The sequence below is a fragment of the Pelophylax lessonae genome, assembly GCF_965119305.1.
Source record: "Pelophylax lessonae genome assembly, chromosome: 3".
Taxonomy (NCBI): domain Eukaryota; kingdom Metazoa; phylum Chordata; class Amphibia; order Anura; family Ranidae; genus Pelophylax; species Pelophylax lessonae.
The window spans coordinates 646,327,527-646,350,258 of NC_138770.1; the positions used below are offsets into that span (position 1 = coordinate 646,327,527).

The 22,732-nt window shown below is 42.8% G+C and overlaps 1 protein-coding gene across 2 annotated transcripts in view; it reads right to left on the reverse strand.

Annotated features, from left to right (window-relative positions):
• FBXO11 (F-box protein 11) overlaps positions 1-22,732 on the reverse strand; it is a 143,552-nt gene that overhangs the window by 17,794 nt on the left and 103,026 nt on the right. For both annotated transcript variants that reach the window (XM_082251370.1, XM_082251371.1), the window contains exons 9-18: positions 20,848-20,959; positions 20,635-20,741; positions 19,044-19,181; positions 12,438-12,655; positions 9,848-9,933; positions 9,660-9,754; positions 8,828-8,950; positions 7,556-7,641; positions 1,428-1,504; positions 1,202-1,345 (exon numbers count right to left, since the gene is read on the reverse strand). In XM_082251370.1, the coding sequence (XP_082107496.1) occupies positions 1,202-1,345; positions 1,428-1,504; positions 7,556-7,641; positions 8,828-8,950; positions 9,660-9,754; positions 9,848-9,933; positions 12,438-12,655; positions 19,044-19,181; positions 20,635-20,741; positions 20,848-20,959 (1,186 nt within the window). The remainder of the gene's footprint in view (positions 1-1,201; positions 1,346-1,427; positions 1,505-7,555; positions 7,642-8,827; positions 8,951-9,659; positions 9,755-9,847; positions 9,934-12,437; positions 12,656-19,043; positions 19,182-20,634; positions 20,742-20,847; positions 20,960-22,732) is intronic.

Here is a 22,732-nt window from a genome sequence, read left to right on the forward strand (position 1 = left end):
TGAAATACCACTAGCTGACAAGAATCACTTAAATGCCCTCCAGCTCAATCCAATGGAGTAGATGAGGATGTATTTTCAGAGGTGGTTTATGAATAAACTGAAAACCTGGACACTTGTAACAAGGGAAGATGCATATTTATAATGCCTAGATCCGGCTGTACTGATCACACAAAGCCACCAGAGCATCTACTGCTTTTGCTAGAGGTTCTTTCACCTGAAGACAAACTTGCAGTTTGTTGGCAAGCATGAAAACCAGTAGGACCACATCCTGCGTTTCCCCACCTGTGACAAAGGTCATAAACATCTCCGGGTGTACAGACTAATCCCCCAGGTCCAGGCTATGCCGGTTTAGGTAGGTCGGTCAACTGTCTACACCTGGGATGTGAAACAGCAGGACAAGGCTGAAACGTGAATTTCTGAACAGGACAGAGTTGTTTCTACCTCATGCCACAGCAAGACTTTTGAATCTTCCTTGAGGGTTAAAGTACACCATGCAGGACAGTTAAAAAAATGTGGTGTGACGGTGAGAATTTAACTGTCCTGCATGCTTTTTAAATAAACTATCTGGCGATTTTCCACTATATGAGCCTTTGTGATCAACATTTTTATTTTGGGCATTTCAAACAGAGGACCATCCATCAGCAGAGACCAATCTGAGAATCCTGGCTAATCCAGTGAAGGTTTATTCACACAAGCGTTTCCCGATTTCTCTTCACATAGCGTCACACAAGTTTTGGTAAGCATATTTACATGTGGGTGTTTGAAGGACACATGGTGTTTTCTCTACACTTGAAGCACAGATTGGAGATCTACAGATGATCACCTGTATTGAGGTTCCCTGAATCCATCTTGAATTACTCTAATTTGTGTTTAAGTTCTGTGCACAAACTTATAGTATATACTGACGAATGATGTACACTTGGTTTATACATGCTGGCCTTCCCGATCCTTGCAGTAAGTGCATACATGGTTTCATCCTACTGATTCAATAATAAAGCTACACTTAGATGGTGGAGCCCTCGCCTTTTTATGTTCAAAAACAGTTCCCTAGCTTAAAATTTAAGTGAATGCCTACACTATACACACCAATGGGAGCATGGCATAAGAATCCTACTGTCAGAACATTGAGCACTGCCTTTGACAACTGGGGTGGGAAATGCAATTAACACCACGTATTTCAAGGAAGGAAAAAGAAACTTACCCCTGCCCCCATTAAATATACAGATCCCTCCATCCCTCCCATCATGGATTTTATTTCGCCTTAACGTCGGGTTGCTGTCTGTTTTTATCCAAACACCAGCCATTGCATTGTCAAAAATCTCATTGTCTTCAATGAAGCCAAGCCCTGTAAAGAGAGGATTCCAGCATGATTGGTACATGAACGTGAATATTCAGGTACAGAAGCAATTTATACACATATTACTTACCAGAATTATAAACAAGGATACCACCATTCTGACCGCCCCAGATTTTGTTCCGTCTAATTTTAGGATTGCTTCCAGTCCTAGATAAAGGAAATGGTGAAAAGTTTAATAATCATGTTCTGCAACTATTGCAAATTTAATTTAAAAACAGACCTCAGCTCCAGCCAGACAACTTAAGGACGTTTGCAGATACACCCTTTTACCTTTTCTCTTTGCTCCGGTTGGGCGTTGAGAGCCATATTGTATTTAAATGGTTCTGCCACCCAAAACTGCCTTCTATTTCCTGATAAGGTGTTTCTGCCTACAGAGCTTTATCAAAGAAAGCATCCATTCATCCTTTTAGATGTGCAGCATGTCTACACCCACCCACAATAAGCCTACAATGATTTACTAAGAACATGTATAACTAAAGTTAAGCGAAGTAGCCATTTTTTTTAAAGCACTGCTGCTCATAACTCGTCATTTACATTTTAAGGGCCACTGCACATTCACACTTACAATTACTCAGGTTTTCACTATGCATTTTATAGCCCTGTTCACATATAGTGCAGAGGTCTGTATTTTACCACACTGGATGAACAAAAATCACCATAAGATACACAGAAAAATGTGTTTGTGTCCGGTTCACGCTGCAACGCACCCCGGAGGTGCAGTGAGCTGCAATAAAATGCAGACAGGCTACATTATTTTGTAGCGTACAAGAAGGGAATCACATGTCACTGTACATCACTGCAACTCACTGCGCTGCCGTACAGCGACATTAATTTAGTGTCACTTTGCGCACTTCAAATAAAGTTGAATCAAAAACGATTTAGTGAGCAGGCACTAAATGAATATGTTGATACATACGTGATATATACACAGAGCGTCTTTATATTCATTACAAATAGGGATATCCCAATGCACTGAACCTGTGGGGAAGTAATCAGAACATGAAGGAAAGCATTTTTTTTTAATCTACTGAGGAGTCTCCCTGTCGGAGAAAGGTCGTTACAGATGGCACCATTTCCATTTGGAAACTTCCCTCTCAAATTATTGTGTTCATCCGTGCTGATTTTGGGGGGGGGGGGGTGTCAAACCGAAATTAAGACTTCCCTGCAACTACGAAGTTGGCGAGTGGACACAGTGTGGTTCTTGGTGTGCTTTACCAACAAAAAAGGGCTACCTAGGTTTTAGATGGGTGAGATAACCTGTGTGGACCCTATGGATTAGATCAGTTGCCTAGTTTCCCTGTCTGTGCCTTGGAGGAAGGGGGACACAAAGGGTGATCTGCCAGCCATAGGTTGGGTATAGTGTCTAGAGCCAACTGATTATACTCCAGAGGGTACTAGGATAAGTGGCGCTCCAATAAAACCAATTCTGGCCAAAATGGGTAATTAGGTGATTAAGTGGTTTCTTACCCATGTACATGGAACAATTTAAGTGGTTTCTTATCCATGTACATGGAACAATTTTATTAAGTATAGCAGCTATACAGTATAAGGAAATTCATAGTGTACAAAAAACGAATACTTTTGATTTTCAAATAAATGTGTAGGTTTGTAGAATAACTGAAGTAAAACAAGATAAGTTAATCGGTGGATGACATTTGTTTAAATATAATTTGATTAAAATTTTTTGAAAGGCGAGATGGCTGGGGAAATGACTTTCAATACACTCCCATTATCAGAGACACCAGATGTAGACCTGAGACAGTCAATTTAAGGGGAAATAGGAGTTGTAGTGTATGTTCACGTGATACAAACATCAGCCAGTTTCTGTTATAGCTATTACCCTTATGCCTATAATAAGGAAGATGTGTAAAGAGGACCCTTTCACTTTGAGGATGTTGTATTCTCAGTGGAATGGGAGTTGTTCAATGCCCAGCCATAGGTGCTTCACCTGGAAACAATGGAAGAAATGTAGGAAGATCTCGTCTTTTTGGGGTTTAAAGTTCCTACCCTTTTATAATGGTCACAGGATAGCGAAGTGGCAGCTATGAAGCTTCACTGTGTGCCAATACCAACACCAGTGAAGGATTCTAGGAAATTAATTTGGATAACTGTTCACTCATATGTATTAGGCTCATAGGAAGGGAGGGCAGTAGAAAGGGAAATTGCTGAAAATCATCTGCTTCCAGCTGAAGTGGTTAACATTTGCTGGGGTGGTAAACAGGGAACGGGTAGAGAGAATTTGAACAACAAAAGTAATCAAAGCATTCAGACCCCTTCACTTTTTTTTTTAAATGTTGCAGCCTGATACTACAGTTTAAATTCATGTTTTTATCATTAATCTACACTCACTACCCCATAACGACAAAGTGAAATCAATTTTAGAAATGTCTGCGAGAACTTATTAAAAAAAAAACTGAATTCTCACATGTACTTAAGTAATCAGACCCTTCATGCGGTATTTTGTTGAAGCACCTTTGGCCGCAATTACAGCTTCAAGTCTTTCTGGGTATGACGCCACAAGCTTTGCACGCCTGGATTGGGGGATTTTCTGTCCTTTGCAAATCTTCCCAAGCTCTGTAGGTTGGATCAGCCATTTTCAGGTCTTTCCAGAGATGTTCAATGAGGTTCAAGTCAGGGCTCTGGCTGGGTCCCTAAGGGACATTCACAGTGTTCTCTTGGCTGTGTGATTAGGATCGATGTCATGTTGGAAGCTGAACATTGGGCCCAGTCTGAGGTCCTGAGCACTGTGGAACAGGTTTTCATTTATAGCTCAGTACTTTGCTCCATTCAGCTTTCCCTCAACCCTCTCCCAGTCCCTGCTGCAGAAAAACACCTCCATAGCATGATGCTGCCTACACCATACTTCACTGTTGAGGGGGTATTGAGCAGGTGATGAGTGGTGCCTGGTTTTCTTCAGATAGAATGTTTATAACTGAGGCCAAACTGTTCAATCTTGGTTTTGTCAGACCAGAGAATCTTGTTCCTCAGAGATCTTCAGGTGCTTTTTTTCAAATTCCAAGCAAGCTTTTATATGTTTTGCACTGAAGAGAGGGTTCCGTCCAGCCACTCTGCCATAAAGCCCAGATCGGTGGAGGGCTGCAGTGATGGTTGTCCTTCTGGAAGTTTGTTCCATCTCCAAACAGGATCTCTGGAGCACAGTCAAGATGACCATCGGGTTCTTTGTCACCCCTCTTGCTAAGGCACTTTGTCCCCGACTGCTTAGTTTGGCCAGGTGAGCAGCTCCTCGAAGAGTCCTGGTTGCGCCAAACATCTGTAATTGGATCATATGAGAATTATGGAGACCACTGTGCTCTTGGAACCCTACATGTAGCAGAATTTTTGTTTAAAGATTTCCCCAGATCTGTGCCTTGTAATAATTCTGTCTCTGAGCTCTGCAGGCAGTTTCTTTGACCTTATGGCTTTTGCTTGGATACAGTATGAATTGCCAGTTGTGAGGCCTTTTATAGAGGTGTGTGCCTTTCCAAATCATGCCCAATCAAAATAATTTTCCACAGGTAGACTCAGCTTAGCAACAATCAAGAGAAAATGGAGGCACCTGAGCTAAATTTAAAGTGTTGTTGCAAAGGGTCTAAATATTTATGCCAATGTGATATTTCAGCTTTACCTTTTTCATACATTTGCAAACATTTCTAAAAACAAAAAAAAAAGAAGGATAAGGGAATGAATGTGACTTTCGAAAAACTTGAGTGGTTTAAAAATGTTGTGGAAAAAGCCATGTTCATGATTGGCATATGAATCGTGCTTGTAAAAGTCGTTTTCTAAAGAATTGATTTTCATTTAAAATTCAATATGGGCAGTCATCCAAATTAGTGTCTCCTAGTGCTTATCTGTAAGAGCAGACCAAGCAGCCACACTCAACGTCAGACTTATGTCCCCCAGGCTTCAGCAACAGTTGGAAGCCTCTTTGGGCTCCTCTGACCAAGTTGTATACCCACCTTAGGCAAATAAATCAGAAAGGACTAGAACCTAATGATGGTAAGGGATGGTATTGGGCGAGACTCTGCATGGCTGATGGAACTCTCCCCTGGTGCTACTAGGGAGTAGTACCCCAGGGCACTAACCAGTCTACCACAGGACCCACAGTGATGGCGAACCTGGGCACCCCAGATGTTTTGGAACTACATTTCCCATGATGCTCAACTACACTGTAGAGTGCATGAGCATCATGGGAAATGTAATTCCAAAACATCTGGGGTGCCAAGGTTAGCCATCACTGCACTAGGGGATCTAATGTTCATCCATCACATCTGGCTCTATCATTAAGTCCTTCCTTCGTCCTCTTCACTAGGGGGGGACTGCCATAAACCTGTAAACCACTCTACCAGTTAGCATGGCAATATATCATTACACAGGGTCCAATACCGACAAGCAACATTACAGGCCGTCCCCACATCGTCCAAAACCAAGTTTGTGTGCCATTTCTCTAAGCAATAAAAGGATCTAGATAAAGCCAGTCTCCTTATTGCAGGTGGGGGGGGGGGGAGAGAGTGGGAAGCTATTCTGTACAGGAAGCTGCACAGTTGTGACCATACCCTTCAGACACTAGCCAAGAAAAAAAAGAAAAAAAGGAGGCCTTGACTAACAGGGAGAGCTTAGGAGAGGACTTCCTGGCTTTTTTTTTTTTTTTGCAGTGTCCAATAATCTGGAGATGGCAGCATAATCCTATTCATAATGCATATAAAGACTCTGTGTCCCGTGATATATGATAAATTCCCGTTTTCTCAACAACTTTAGCCTATAAAACTTTAAGTTGCCAACTGCCTACACATGTACTCTTCTCTTGTACAGAACATGTAGCATTAGACATCTCATTGGACATCTTATTTTTTTTAGGTCGAAACCTTAAAACAAGGCCAGTAGTAGTCACTGCAACATATACAATAGAGGAATTGGTAATCAAGATTAAGAACTCTTTCAGAACAGTTTTCTAAAATTATATGAATTATAAGAATGTTAGGGATGCTCTTTTGCAGTCTTTTTTTCAAAGTGGAGCATTGACCAAAGTGCTGCTTTGAGTAGAATTGTCCTGTCAGTCAGAATTGAGAGGCATGTCGTCCTCAGTGCTTAAAGGGAACCTGAAGGGAAACATAAGCTTGTAAAATGACTGCCATATTTGCAAAGCATATCAATGCTCCGTACCAACATTGTTCGAACAACAAAAAGCCAATGTTAAGAGATTGCAAAAAAACAAACACTGTTGTCATCCCAATGACAGTCTTAACCCAGCAAAGGACAGAGAAGGATGTCCTGGGTCTGTCTGACAGACTTTCTTCAAATAAAATTTCTCCTGCCCTAGACTCTAAAACAGGATAAGCTCTTCTGCCACCTTCCCGGCTGTTTGTTTTAAAACTTTGGTCTCTGAAGCATGCCCAAGAAATGAGAGGGGAATGGTTGACTAAGTGTTCCACTCAGCAGCCCAGTTACGATAGTGATGATGCTGGTGTGTGCACCGAGTGGACTAATATTTGAATGACTGCCCTAGGAGGACAGGAAAGTACTAAGGTAGGCTCTACATACAATCGCTTTTTTGTCATAAGAAGTGGTAATCAGGTATGCTTTACGTGACTCTGCTGCTAATCTAATACAGTGATTAGATGTTCTGCAAGAAATAATGTAAACACTTACCTCTCCTGCTGCCCGAGCTGCCAAATCCTACTCTCCCCAAGATAGATGGCCACAGAAACCACACTTCTGAGAAAGAAATACTCTAAAATTCTTTCAGAAACCAAGACTTATCAAAGTGATAATCTCCTGGTCAGCTATTGCATTCAGTGGTTCCACCTTCTGATCCCTACATCAGTACAGGATACAGTATGCACATAGGGATCAGCAGGAGAGAATAGAGACCAGGAGATAAACACTCCCAGAAGTGTTGGTTTCTGAAAGGATTTCAGGTGATAAATTTGCTTCAATAAAGCAGCATTTGTCAGAGGGTGAGGTGACCATCTACTTTACTCTGCAAGTAAATTTCTTTTGGGATGGAGCAAAGATCCAAACATAGCTAGACACATTGTGGGGAAAAAAGGGAGGGCAAAGCAGCATAGTTGCCTAGAATTATGCCAGACCTTAATATCCGAGTAGATAATGGTTTGTGTGTTCAGCACCTGCTAGCATCATAAAATGTTATGGTGAGAATAAGCCAATAGGAATTTCTACCGATACAGGAAAATGCCTTACCGTATTTGAACCCCAGAGTACATATGATTATAGATGTCATTATCTTCTAGTACTCCATGTCCATTGTCATAGAAGTAAACACCGACCTAAGAGACAATTAGTATTTTGTTACAAACGTGGACAGTATTCCTGACTGGCCGTACATTCTGTTTTACATGCATCTGGTATAGAAAAACTACCAGCCCCAAATATTATGAGGAGCGTCAAGCCCAATGAAAAAATAGGTTAACTACCCAACTCTACCCTGGTGAGTACTCGCAGATCTGGAGCTGCTTAAAGCGGAGTTCAACTCATTTTTAATAATTACCCACATTGTGATGTGCACCCTTAACGATTTTATTTTTTGAAAATTTTATATGGTGAAATTTAGAAAGTTTTTTTTTTTTTTTTAAAGTAATCTTTCCCGCAAATTCCGGTCACAGCCGCCTAGGTGAGTACGTCATCAGCATGGCCCATTGACTCCTGGGATATCTATGTCTTTGATCCCAGGAGTCTTTGGGCATCTAATGTGGGTACGACCAAAAGATTTCTTGATCTGAAGTACCGCAATCGGCGCCATTTCTTCCATTGCTCCTTTCCCTGACCACACTTTATTTCCCTTCCGGGTTCTCCATTGATTGACAGGTTGCCATAACAATGGGACGAGAACTTCCACCAACGCTGCTATTGCTAAGGCAACCTGTAATCCAGAAAGTCCATCACGCAGTCTCAGTGCACAGGTACGATATCAGCAGGTGCGTGCTGGGTAGCAAGCTGCAAGGAATACCAGAAATACACAGGAACGGGCTTGAAGATGCCCACATCTTCGATGGCCACTGCCTGCCTAATGGTTCATATAAGAAATTACATATTTAAAAGAAAAGTATGAGGGCAGTTAGGACAATATCCAGATTATATGAGTACTAAGAATCAAAGGGGTGCTTCTTTTAAAAATAAAAAAAAAAAAAAAGCTTTAGGAGACACAATCTCCGCTGTAAACACAATCCTATGTGGTCTTCAAGCATATGAAGCATAAAGAGTACATTCGGTAAGAGCAGAAATCCTCTGTACAGAGATCTGATGTTCTAGAACAACAGGTTTTTGCTTTTAGCAGTTTATGGGAGAGTTCTGGGGCTATTTATTGTCATAGTGGGCCCCACCAAAACATCAGACCTGAATAAACCTTTTCACAAATTAAAATGTTACAATTCCTAAAACAAATACTTTCAGTACAGACTATAATAGATCATCACCAAGCAACCTATAAGTAACAGAGAACAAATTTCTCCTTACCTGCTTTCCGCTGTGTATCCTGTTCCTCCGTAACACCGGAGTACTTCCTGTTGTTACCCAAACTCCAGCTAATGTGTTACTATAGACCTCATTCTCTTCAATTACTCCTTGTCCCTTCTCATGCTGAAAATAAAAAATTACGACAGTGTTTTTTTTTTTTTTTTTTTTTGTTAATGCAAAGACATAGAATTCTAAAATTATCTGTTGCAGTACAGTCGATTCCTGATTTATGTAGTGGTTAAAGTGATCCTGTTACTACACAATGCCTAGGCTTTTGAGGCCCCTGTGTGAAAACAGTGCCTCTATGCAGATTCTGGATGCCACATGTATACCACGCTTTTGTAAGTAAAGAATACCTGCTACCCTGTCGCATGCTGTGGTTCTTCTTATTGACTTGTGCTTCATTACAGGAAGTATGAGTCGGCAGGGGGGGATAGGAGTCAGGGTTTGGGGAATGGAAGGGCCCCGCAGCATGTGACTGAGATGACAGGCATTCGGCACAACCAAATGGTTACAAATGGGGTGCAGCAAAAAAGGTGACATTTTCATCATCAGGAAGCCAGAAAGGTAAGAAGAGACGCTTGTTTTATTACAATCTGGGTTATGTGTACTGTTGACCCCCAAGTTCTGTGATCCAATGTTTTCTTGGTTTGGGTATGCCGATTACAATCACCTATAACTGTCACCAGGGAAATGCAATGTGGTGCTATAAAACCAGGCCTACATAAACCAGGAACCATTTGTAGGGTTTTTTGATCTTCTCAACTATTTATTTCCTGACTTAGAAAATAAATACATATATATAATAAAATAAGTAATTACACTAACTTACCACATAGATTCCACCATGTTGGCCATCATGGATTTTATTATGCCTGACAATGGGGCAGCTGTTTGTACGTATTTGTATTCCTGCTAAAGCATTGCCTGTTGACAAATGTAAATCCATATAAGACAAGCAGTACAGAAAATATTGTAATCAAGTATGAATCCCAAAAGGTAAAAAAAAAAAATGCATACCATAGATGTCATTTTCTTCTATAAGGCCTCTTCCGTCACCAAAGATATACACACCACCTTGGTTTCCATTAAAAATTGCATTTCCCCTTGAAAACAAAAATATATATATATATTTATTCAGTAACTGTTTAGACTAATAAAACATGACACCAACCAAAATGGCCAAACTTCTCTTTTACCATTATGTTAAAGTTAAATAATTGAATGCACTTTAAAATCTATTTTTATTTACCAAGTATGAACCCCACAAATTTTATGGTATGTGCATTGCTTTGATGTGCTTAAGAGTCCTGTGACATTTAGCTTTCCTAGGCTTTCCCACGTTCACCCCAAAACCCTCCAGGAGTAGAGGGGGGACAGCTACTTACCACATCAGGAACAGGGTGGGCACCGCTCTGGACAGACCACCGCTCCATCGGAATGTGGGTGGTTGTCGGCCAGGAAGAAATGCTGCGACTCAGGCCGAAGCCAGTTTCTATGCTCCTTCACAACACGTTTAACTCTCAGGCCAGCCCCCGTTCAGTGTGGCTATGTTGCAGCCGGCCTAGTACGGGGGGGGGGGGGGGGGCTGCAGTCTGCACGCGCCCGCTGGTCGAACTAAGGGGACCCCAAGGATCTAGATTATCCAGTCCAGTTCGTCACCCAGTCTGACACTTGATTGTAGATCACAGAAAGAAAAAAAGAAAAAGGAAAAGAAGAGGACGAACAAGAAGAGGACGAAGAGGAAGAAGAGGACGAAGAAGACGAGGAGGACGAAGAAGACGAAGAGGACGAAGAAGACGAAGAGGACGAAGAAGACGAAGAGGACGAAGAAGACGAAGAAGACGAAGAGGACGAAGAAGACGAAGAGGACGAAGAAGACGAAGAGGACGAAGAAGACGAAGAAGACGAAGAAGACGAAGAGGACGAAGAAGACGAAGAGGACGAAGAAGACGAAGAGGACGAAGAAGACGAAGAGGACGAAGAAGACGAAGAGGACGAAGAAGACGAAGAGGACGAAGAAGACGAAGAGGACGAAGAGGACGAAGAGGACGAAGAGGACGAAGCGGAAGAAGAGGACGAAGCGGAAGAAGAGGACGAAGCGGAAGAAGAGGACGAAGCGGAAGAAGAGGACGAAGCGGAAGAAGAGGACGAAGCGGAAGAAGAGGACGAAGCGGAAGAAGAGGACGAAGCGGAAGAAGAGGACGAAGCGGAAGAAGAGGACGAAGCGGAAGAAGAGGACGAAGCGGAAGAAGAGGACGAAGCGGAAGAAGAGGACGAAGAAGAGGAAAAAAAATTCCATTTAAAAAAAAAACATTGCCAGGACCAGAGATCCCAGCAAGGAATTAGGGTTCTTGCTCCTGACTAGGCAGAAAAAAAACTGAGTGCCTATAGCTGAGTGTATACCCACTGGGACTGCCCATAGGCGTAGTCGAGCTTTTTCCTGCCTAGTGCCCTACTACTGTAGGGGGCAGTATAACCCAATGATTAAGAAGAATCAGGAGCTGTGTTCATCAATGAACGAAAGAGAAAGGTCCATACTCCTGAGTAGGCAGAAAAAACTGAGTGGCTATAGCAGAGAGAGAGGGGGGGGGGGGGTACAACCATGTGTTGATGACCTCACTCACAAAAAGACAGGTGAGTGGTCAAGAGGGATGATTACATTCTGTGGGTGGTTCTCTGGTATACAGGACTATAAAAACAGTCCATTGCATGAGGAACAGTTTTTCTCCTTATATAAACTGATCCAGTGTGTATACTGACTCTCTCTTTACAAGGCTAGATAGGTTAGTGTTAGACCGTGGAGGTTTAGCGATGCAGGGATTTTCGTTTTAGGGTGGACTTAAGGCCCGTACACACGATCCGAAAATCGGAAGGAAAATTTCGTCTGACAAACGATCTGCCAATTTTCTGATTGTTAGTACAGTGCTTTCAACAGCAGATTACGGATTTTGGACGACAAAAACTGGATGTGCAGGCTATAACATTTTTATCGTACGTCAACACAATGTCTGATTTTCGTTTAATTAGTACAGTTTTCGCCTGAAAAAAATCGTAAGAGCAAGGACTAGGCATGGTCAGAAACTAAAGAATACATACAAAACAATTCAACGCACGGCATCACTTCTGAAGTTGAATTCTGTCATACGAGAATTTTCATATGAAAGTAGCCTCTTCACTTTCCATATGAGACTAACATGCAACAAAAAGCAGTCAACAGATCTTTCGATAATCTGATCGTGTGTACGAGGTTTACACTTTAAACTGCAACTTCTGAGACCAATACATAGCAAATGGTACCCAACATTTATTTTTTCAAGAGCTTAACTTTAAAATTACCTAGAATACATAAAAACTTTGCAGCAAAAGTGTAACGACATCTCATTTGATTTAAAACTCTAACCTGGCTAAAGACTGGTACGAAGCAATAATAGAATGACACTGCTCCAACACAAGAGCTCTAGAGAATTATATATATGCAGTGCTTTCTCTGTTCATCTTGCAATCCTCACTAATGTTTGAAGAAGGGCAATTATTGGAACAAACAGCCTTTTTACCTGCACCCATTATTTGAACACCACCACAAAAGCAAATGTTATTCACTGCTTACCGTATGGTTGGGTCACTATTTGAGGTAATCCATACACCAGCAAAGTTGTTTGCATAGATTTTGTTCTCCAAGAACTGTCCTCTCCCTTTTTCATGGACATATATCCCTCCCGTCTGACCATGGTGAATTTCACACCTGACCACCGTGGGATTGGCATAGGCTTTCACCTCAAAACCTGCTATTCGATTCCTATGGATGTTGCAGCTTTCAAAGTAACCCTGCAGGAAACCACAGAGGGTAAAATTCAACAATTTTATAATGAAATTATTTGGGGGGGGGGGGGGTGAAATATATGTGAAAACAGGCAAACAAACATAGTAGGGGGAATTCGAAGCCACTGTGCCACATTTCTAGCACAGCCCATTGATTTCAATGGCACCTGTTTCCATTTATGCGACTTTGAAAATCAGCGACCTTGAAAAGGTACCTGCACTACTTTGATGCGACTGATCCAAAAAGTGTAAAGTTGGATCAAAGCAGTACTCAGTCGCACACCAAAGTTGCACTCTAGCCTAGTGCCTACGTGTGCGACTCTTTAAGTTGTGAGATTTAGAGTGCAGCTTTGATACTTTACACACTCTGGATCAAAGTCACATCAAAGTAAAGCAGGCACCTGATTTTCAAAGTGGCATAGATGGGAACGGGTGCTATTGAAATTAACGTGACTTGTCATGCGACTGTGTCCATATTCGCATAACAAGTCACACTAGTGGAAACTGAGCCTAAAGCTTATATGCTATGAGCAATTAAAAAAAAAAAACTATTTGTATCCTTCTAAAAACTTTCAAAAAATGTTCCATTGCACCTTTTTTCTCTCGTATATTGCACCCCCCCCCCCCCCTCTCAGGAGAAGGTGCTGACCTAAACAGCGCTATAAAGACAGGAGCTCATGGTGAAGGATAGGAGGGATGGGGATGGTGCTGGGCAGGTCTAGGCATGCCTGTCTAAGAAAGACTGACAACCTTTTCAGTAAGTGGAAGACAGCTTAGCAAATTCAGATAAAAGGAAGATAGTGTTGTTGGGGAAGAGCAGGAAGAAGCTGAATGTCTAGTTTAGATAATACTTTCTAAGCTACACAAGCAGCTAGCCAGAAAATGAATAATATCAAAGCCAAAATAGATTTAACATACTATTACTAGGAAATATTTTATTTTTGACTTGAGTTTCCCTTTAAGCTACTGAAGATCAAGGTCGAATTGCCCAGCAGGCATCTACACTCCTGTTAGAAAGAGCCGTCACCAAAAAGGTGGAACATTTCCTTTTAAACCACAGGCTTGAGAAATAGGCTGACAAATCCAACAGGAAATGGAAGATTTGAAAGCTGTGTGACCCTTCTTTGGGTCCCAGAAGGCACAAAGAGAATCTGATTGCTGAATTGTGGCAGACAACTTCAGGTAAACCCTGACCGCACGAACAACAAAGTAAAGAGCTGTCTCCTGGAAACAGAGGCTGAGGGAAAAGAAAAGTAATAAAACATCCTGGCTGAGATGGAAGCCAGAAACCACGTAGCCAAAAAGAACAGCTGAGGCCAAAGAGCCAAGCTTGTCCCGGTAAGAACAAGGAAAGCCCCATGCAAGAAAGGGCATCCCAGTTCTGAAACCCTACCAGCTGAAGTAATATCATTAAAAAAAAAAAAATCATCTACATCATAAGAACTAAGGAGGGTCCCAAATAGGCTGAAATTTTGATTTAAATTTTTTAAAAAAAGCAAATCGGCTTCTGAAAAAATAAAGACTGCCAAGGCTGAAATCTGACCCTCGGTCGTGCTGCCGTTTGACAAAAAGCCAATATTCAGCCGTCAATATACCTGCAAGAATGAAAACTAGGCTCACACCAGGCAATATAAGATTTCCACGTCCTGTGGTAAATGTTCAAAGAAGCCTTGCAAGTCTTCAAAGAATAGAAACTGAATCAGAAACTCCTCAACCTCGCAACCCCCCAATCCCTAACTTCATTCAATAGGGCATGCTGTCAAAGTAAACAACTGTAAAATCTGGAAGATCATACATTGCGACAGCAGGTTGCTTCAAACCGGAAAGACCAAAGGACCGACCACTGGCATGTTCACAATGTTACACAATGTGGGAATACTGCATTTTCCTGGGCCAAACCAGGGCGACCAGAATCATCAGGAATCCCTCCACCCAAATCCTGCAAAGTAGATGAGGGAGAAGCTGTAGCAGAGGGAAGGCAAAAAAACAGGGAGAACTGATTCCATGACATCACCAGAGCACCCACAGCTGAGGCCACCCACAGACCTCCCTGATTCTGAAGAACCACCTGTCCCGTTTTGCACTGGACATAATCCTAAATGCCAAAAGATCCACAGTCGGATTGCCTCACCATCAACAGAGCTCCTTGAACACCCCTAGATGAAAGACCAACTCCCGCGGAGTCAACTGCAGACAGCCGCCTGCCAATCCTCCACTCCTAGAATTTGACCGACAGACAGAGCAGGAATACAAAGCTTCACCCAAGACATTGGGAGATCCACTTCCTCCTGTGCCACCCAACCCCTGGGGCTTCCTTGATGATTTATGTATGCCATGGATGTGGCATTATTTAACTGTACCCTAATAAGGAGACCCATCAGCTGTGTTGACCAATGCAGGAAAATAAAGACTAGCCCTTAGCGCCAGAATGCTGACAGGGAACAACTTCTCCCAAGGCGTTTAAGATCCCCTATATTGAAAGGTGGTCCAGAACTCCACCAGCCAGCCTATCAAGCTGGTGTGTTTATTGTCAGAACCTTCCGGGAGAAGGAGAAGAAAAGACTTTACTATCTCTAGCAGTCTCAAAGACTTCACCAGTCCAGATACCAAGTCGTACTGGGGCAGAGGACCACCAGCAAGTCCAATGAATAAAGTCTCTCCTCTCCCATGTCCTCAGAACATTCTGCTGTAGATGCTTGGAATGGAACTGGGTAAAGGGAACAATCCCGAAGGAGGTAACTAAGGTTCCCAAAAACTTTCATGTAAAGGCGAATTGAGGGATACTATAGCATCCTAAGCAAGGCCACCTGAGTCCTCAGAGAAGGGAATTTTCAAGAAGAATTTTTCTAGTCCTTCTGTACCGAAGGACAGACCCAGATATTGCAGATTTCCGGGAGCTGAAACGCCAGCCAAACAGCTCCAGAATGCACACGGTAAGCGACACATTGGAGTTGATTTACTAAAACTGGAGAATTCAAAATCTAATGCAGCTCTGTACAGAAACAAATCAGCTTCCAGTTTTTTTTGTCAAAGCCTAACTGAACAAGCTGAAGTAAGAAGCTGGTTGGCTGCCATGCACGGCTGCACCAGATTTTGCACTATCCAGCAAAATGCACGCTACAAAAGTCTTTCAGGTACCTTATAATAGGAACCCCCAGGGACTGTAGGAAGCCCAGGATCAGAGCCAGACCCCGGAGAACATCCTGAGGACTATGGACAGGTCGAAGGCAGGGCCCAAATTGAAATAACATTCCTCTCCCACAGACACAAAGCAACCTGTTGAGATGATTGAGAGCTAAAGTAGGATGAACATTCCTGTCCAGTTTGGGAATCGTAAAGAGGTTTGAGTAGATAACACACGACCACTTGTCCTCTTAAACCTGAACAATGACTCCCAGAAAAAGGAAGATGATCAAGCAATCTTTCGTGCAGATTGAAAGAAATCCTGATGGTTGGAAAGAGAAGCAGGGAGCCAATATACTGCAGATTCACTCATCTGCTATCCCCCTCTACCAAAACTCTGCAAAGACCTACAAAAGTCCTCCCCCACCTAAACCAAACAGGGCCACCTTTTCTTTTTTTTAGAGGGCTTAGGTCCTTCGTATAGCTTGCTGGGGAGCACAGGACTTTGTTTGGAAAGAAGACTTTGGCTATGAATCTGAGGCCTGATGGTAGCAAAGAGAATGTCTCCTTGAGAGTGAGGAGCAGCAGGTTTTTGGAATCATGCGTGCACTGTCCCTACCCTCTATACAGTAACAGAGTTCTCCTACCTCCCGATATCTTCTGGATATAAACATCCAGGTCAGGATCGAACAAATATTTCCCATGGAAGGGAGAATACACTGCACACTTCCCTTTCAGGGCCACACAAAATAAAAATAACCTAGGGCACAAGAATCCAGGCATCCGCACAAAATGGAACCCCCCTTAGAGTAAACCAGTGTTAATTTGGTAGACGAAAAAACACATGGTGAGCGCTTCCCCTCGAGGCAAGGTAGCAATGCTTTGCACTGTGTAAATTAATGGCCTTCCCAGACCAGTTCTCTGCCCTGTGCACTCTTTTTTTTTTTTTTTACTACAGGAGTTTTGAAATTCTAAAGAAATGCTTAAATAATGCATTACAATTTAACTAAACACATTCTATTTTAGTCAACTAAAATGTACTGGAGATTTTAGTCAACTAAAATACAACTAAAACAATTCAGATAACCTAAAATACAACTAAAACTAAAATGACATTTTAGTCAAAAGACTGACTAAAACTAAAAACTGCAATTTGACATCAAAATTCACAATAGAGGGAACCCCTATAGACAGGCACCAAGCCCATACCTTAAGGCTTTGGCAGCCACCGATAGCCACAACCCTCAGTTGCATAGCTGCTCTGATCAAGGATGCTTTAAAAACAAGGCCTCCAGGCGTTTGGCGGGATCCTTAAAAATCGGAACAGCATCCCTCCGACAGGGGAGGTTCTGGTTGAGGCAGGATATTGATGGATTTATCAGATGCATACGCTCTCCATGACGTATGGCAGGGCGAATCTTTTCAGCAGAGTTAACACCTTGCCAGAGTAAGCTCAGTCTGGGTACAAAATATCCTTAAAGTGAGGATGTAATGGAAAAGATCTTATGGCATCCGCCACGATCCAAATTCTGAAACCGCTTTCAGAAGAGGGTTCAGGAAGCAGGGATTTAAAATTATTGCTGACCACTTTAGTGAGAAAATTCACGAAGACCTTTTTGAGTCCTAGATAAACTCCGACCCTGGGATTTCTTGGAACAGAGTACTCTGAGGAGTTATCTTCCACCTCCCCTTCTTCGGGAATAATTTCATCTGCTTCTGTCACCATCTCTATCGGTTCCAATATTGAGGAGGAAGAGGATAAGGGAAACGCCTGCCTTTGCAACCTAGCTGATCCAAACTGGCAATTATACTAAAAAGTTGGGATGTACTTTACCCAAGCAGACGAAAATTCCTCAGCAGTCACTAGAAACTGGAGGGAAGATTCTCCAGAGATAGAGGAGGTACCCAATAGTTGGAGAGAGTCAGATGCAAAAGACACTAACAGGGAAAATTTTGCAGGAGGGGCCATGTCCAGGTTCTTTCTATGCGACGGAGGTATTGGAGACCCCTTCCTCCAAAAACATCCCCACCACTCTGCCGGTTTGGAGAGAAATGGCTTGCTGATCCATTTAGCGGGACCTACACTGAAAACAGCAGTCAGCTGAGCGAGCACTGCGCCAAAGTTGCACTAATACGCCAGTTATGCCAGATGACCTTCCACCCAGGCCACCAGCGCCCACCGTCGCCCCCATTAGGAAAATGTGTGGGTATGTATGTTTGCACGTGTTGTCCTCGAATAAATTGACAAGCTATCAGTAAGAAGGTATGCTGTATCAGAGGAGTATTGCCCCAAGCAGGAAAGGCCAGCTACTATACTGCCAAACACAGCCGCGCTCCTTCACTGTCCCGGCAGCTGTAAAGACACATTGAGCATGAGCGGACTGCAGCGTTAGTGCAGAGAGAGGGGAAGGAGAATTTGGATTCCCAATAGTAGAGATACCACAAAGCTGGATGTAGAGGCTAGCTTGCTGCTCTGAGCTACAGGAGTCGCAAGATGCCCGCCACCAGGGGGCTCCACTTGCCTTGTGATGTCACCAGTCTTACTACGCATGCGCAGTCTTGGCTTCCAAAGCGAAGACAGTGTGCAGAGAACAAACCCTGCCTCCCCAACTGGCACCAAGAATCTTCCAGAGCATCCTGAGCACCGCTACTGCTATGTAGCACTTTGGTGGTCCAGGAAGGCCCACAAAATTAGTAACAAAGACTGAACCCCTCTAGTATGCCACCGAAAGCACAGTCCCCACAAGGCTGCCAGTAAAAAACACAGCATACTCAGGACCACGTCTCCCCACCCAGTCCTACCTGGGTAAGGAATGGAAGAAACCTGTCCTAATAGAAGCAAAACAGGGTAAAACCAGCAGGGTTATCGTCGGGCACGCCTCTGTACAGCTGTTACAATTCTAGATCCTCATTAGATCAAAGCTCACCATAGCGATTTTAGTTCTATACATACTAAAGATATCAGTAAGGAAACATTGACACTACAGGGATGACTTAGCTCATGGATGTAAAGGTGTGTCACATTAAGATGGTCATTCATCTGAAAGGGTTGCCAAACGCACCATAAAAAGGCAAATGTAGCATTTCTGGCAGTGCATCGCATGTCAGTCAGAGAGATGCTTTGGGGTGCCTTTCAGAATGAATAGCACCGCATTTCACCAATGCTTATTACAGTGTTTTGCAGTAACGCACACATCACTACAGCGAATTAGTAGGAATGGGCTCAAAATCCTATCAACAGGAAAGAAGAAGAGACAAGATTAGAACATACCATGCCATGGTCAAACGTGAACACGCCAACATCCCGACCATGGTGAATATGGTTTCTCCTGATTATAGGGTTTCCGTGATTTTTTACCCATATACCAGCTAATGCATTATTGGAGATTTCATTGTCTTCATAAATCCCCTGCAAAAAAACAAATACTATTAAAAGAAAAAGGAAAAAACTCTCAGTTCCACAACCAACCATGATTTATAAGCTATGACTGATATTTTTTCAGTTAAAAAGAAAATTCTGAACTGAAGATACTGTTGCGAAAATAAATATTTTCAGACACTACTTTCTACTTTAGACAGCTTTAGACAGGCTAAATACAGGCTTGATAGGCTGCTGGAATTGCCAGCCACTTGTATTTAGGGTTCATTCACACATGCGGCAATACCCTGTGTTTAAGCCGCGTTTGAGCAGTATTTTTAAAGCCTCTTAACCCCCCTTCAATGCCTGCCATTAATATTACAGCAGCATGTCACTTTCAGGAGGCATCGCCACTTATCAGCTGCCTCCATCAATTCCAATGGTAGCACGAATTACTGCGCCTATAGCAATTTATAAAAAGTGTCAGCTCTTCCGCTAGAGGAGGCGCAGTGGAGGTTCCTATATCCCAGAATGCACTGGTAAATAATAGAGAACTAATATTGAGCAGCTCCCGCCCCTTCTGGTTTGCACAGAGCAGCCGTGTGGTAACACCATTTGATTCTAAGTACGGTCAAAAGCATTAAGTCAACCAGCAATACGGACAGTGCCAGGCAGGGGCAGAGGCATGGCGCATTCGTGCCAGTGGTTCAGCTTTTTATGTCAGCAAACTGTCAATGCTAGCATGTAAAGGAATCCACCATGCAGAGAAATCACATAAATGTCTGCTATCACACCACAAGCTAACCGGGTCTCAAAGCAGATCATTTCCTCTACATCTTTTCCCCCTTTTAAGCACTTCACTGCAGAAATACAAAACTTTCATGAGCGTTTGACAAGCTTTCATGATGCTTTTTAATGCTTCAAAACCCCGCATTAAAGGCACAGGTGCATGAGTGTCGCTTCATTCTTTATAATTAACACACGTGTGAACGAGCCCTTAGGACTTTTACCCAACTTTTTTGTGACAACATAACAGATTAGCGCCTTTCCCATTCCAGACCCCCAAATGACGTGCCTGTGACCATCCCATCACTAAATAATAATCAGTAAAAGCAGACGTTTATATCTCAAATGCTCCAAAGTGTAAACTAAGTTATTCTGCTGGCATCACGTGTGATCCAATGTGTAGCATTAGAATCTACCTGAATGGATATCATTTAAATGGATGGTTAAGGCTGGTCCTCTCATAGATGTATGAAAATTTAGCTGATCTACCTGATCAAAAATGAATGTGTATGGCCAGCTGTAAACACATACGTCTAACTGGCAATAATTATTTACAGGCACATCCATGAAGCTGTGTTAGTTTCACGCTAAATATCTTTTGTATGTTATGTTTACATTTTGCCCATATATATTCGTTTTAAAAAAAGGCAACACAAATGTAAAGTTAACAGTTTTATTAGTTTACTAACAATATTAAAACTGCAGAAGTAAGGATTACCTCAGCATGGTCGGTGATGTACAGTCCTACATTTTCACAGTCACTGATGTTACAGTGTTTGATGTTCGGACACGCGCCCTGGCCACTTACACACACCGCAGAGCCGACTGCAAGAAAAGACAGCAACAATGTGTTATACTTAATTACGCTAGTGAATAAAATGACAATCTTCCTGACTTTTGTATTTGCATGAAATTATTATGTGCCAGGTACCTGTGCAAGTACTGCGGATTATACAGTGATCGATGACTGGGCTGCAGTTCACTGTGATCTCTAAACAATGATGTGCATTATGGTGCTGGGCAGACTTGTCATCAGGATTGAACTACAACAAAAGCAGAAGAGAAAAAAAAAAAAAAACTTTGAAATGTAAAAATGTTATCAATAACTGCAGGCTTCTAGTTTAGCAATTCAGTTCTTCATACATTTTCCAAATATGTAATACACTGGGGTTGATTTATTCAAGGCAAACAGACTGTGCATTTTGCAAGTGCTCTACAGCTTAGGAATTGAGGTGAAGCTTCACTTTGTAAAAATGGATTTTTGTAAGAACTTACCGTAAAATCCTTTTCTCTTAAGCTCATTGACAGACGTAGTCTTCTTGATTCTCAAGAGCTGGGTTATGTTGTCTCCGCAGGAGTAGGACTAGGCAGAAAGACAAAACGTTCTGGCTCCACCTTAGGGGCAGTCCCTGAGGGTATATCCTCCCTCTCTCTGCTACAGGGAATCAGTTCTGTTTTAAAGCAGTACAGAGAATTTAACCCAACCCAACTCAATGATAGAGGGGCGGGTACTACGTCTGTCAATGAGCTTAAGAGAAAAGGATTTTACGGTAAGTTCTTACAAAAATCCATTTTTCTCTATCGCTCATTGACAGACGTAGTCTTCTTGATTCTCAAGAGCTGGGACATCCAGAAGCAGTGCCACAAATGAGGGGTGGGATTGACAAAATCAAATCCAATCTAGAAGGCCCAACCGGTGCCAAACTAGAAGTTTTAAAGGCTCATTATAAACAAAGAATGAGACTAAAGAAAAAATTTTCCAACGGAAAAAACCCTCGAGGTAGACCACTGGTCTCCTCAAATTGCGGCCTGCAAAACCTTGCGGCCAAACGAGGCATCAGACGATGCCATTACATCAACTTTATAATGTTTAGAAAAGGTATGCACCGACGACCAGGTAGCCGCCTTGCACACCTGGACCACTGACGCCTGATGGCGAAAGGCCCATGACGCACTAAGTGCCCGAGTGGAGTGCGCCTTAACAGGGAACGGGGGCTCCCGACCCTTAATAGAATAAGCCTGCACTACCGTCTGTCTGATCCATCTGGAAATGGTCACGGCAGATGCAGGCAACCCCTTTTTGGGTCCATCTGGGATCACAAAAAGTGAATCCGTCTTGCGAAACGAGTCTGTCGTTTTCAAGTATACCCTGATCGCCCGGACCACATCCAAGGAGTGTAAAGCAAACTCCCGAGGATGACTGGGCTTAGGACACAGGGAAGGTAATACAATTTCTTCATTCAGATGAAATTCTGAAACCACTTTTGGTAGGAAGGATGGATTCGGACGAAGAACCACCTTATCTCTATGAACCACCAGATATGGTGAACGACAAGATAATGCGGCCAGTTCTGACACCCTGCGTGCAGAAGTAATAGCCACCAAGAAGGCCACCTTCTGGGACAACGTGGGTAGAGGAATCTCCCTAATATCTTCAAAGGGAGGTTTCTGAAGAACCGACAACACTAAATTAAGATCCCAGGGGGGTAACGGCGCGTGCACTGGCGGAGCCAGATGTCGCACCCCCTGGATGAAGTTCCGCACCAAGGAATGAGTAGCCAAAGGCTTCTGAAAGAAGATGGCTAATGCTGAGACCTGACCCTTGATAGTACTCAAGGCCAGTTTCTGCTCAACCCCTTGTTGCAGAAAAGCCAATATTCGACTAATCGAATAAGACCGAGGACGGAACCCCAAAGGTTCACACCATGCAATGTAGGACTTCCATGTGCGATGATAAATCTTTCTGGAAGTCGTTTTCCTTGCTTCAACTAGAGTAGGAATAACTGAAGCTGACAAACCTTTGTCCTTCAGCACCT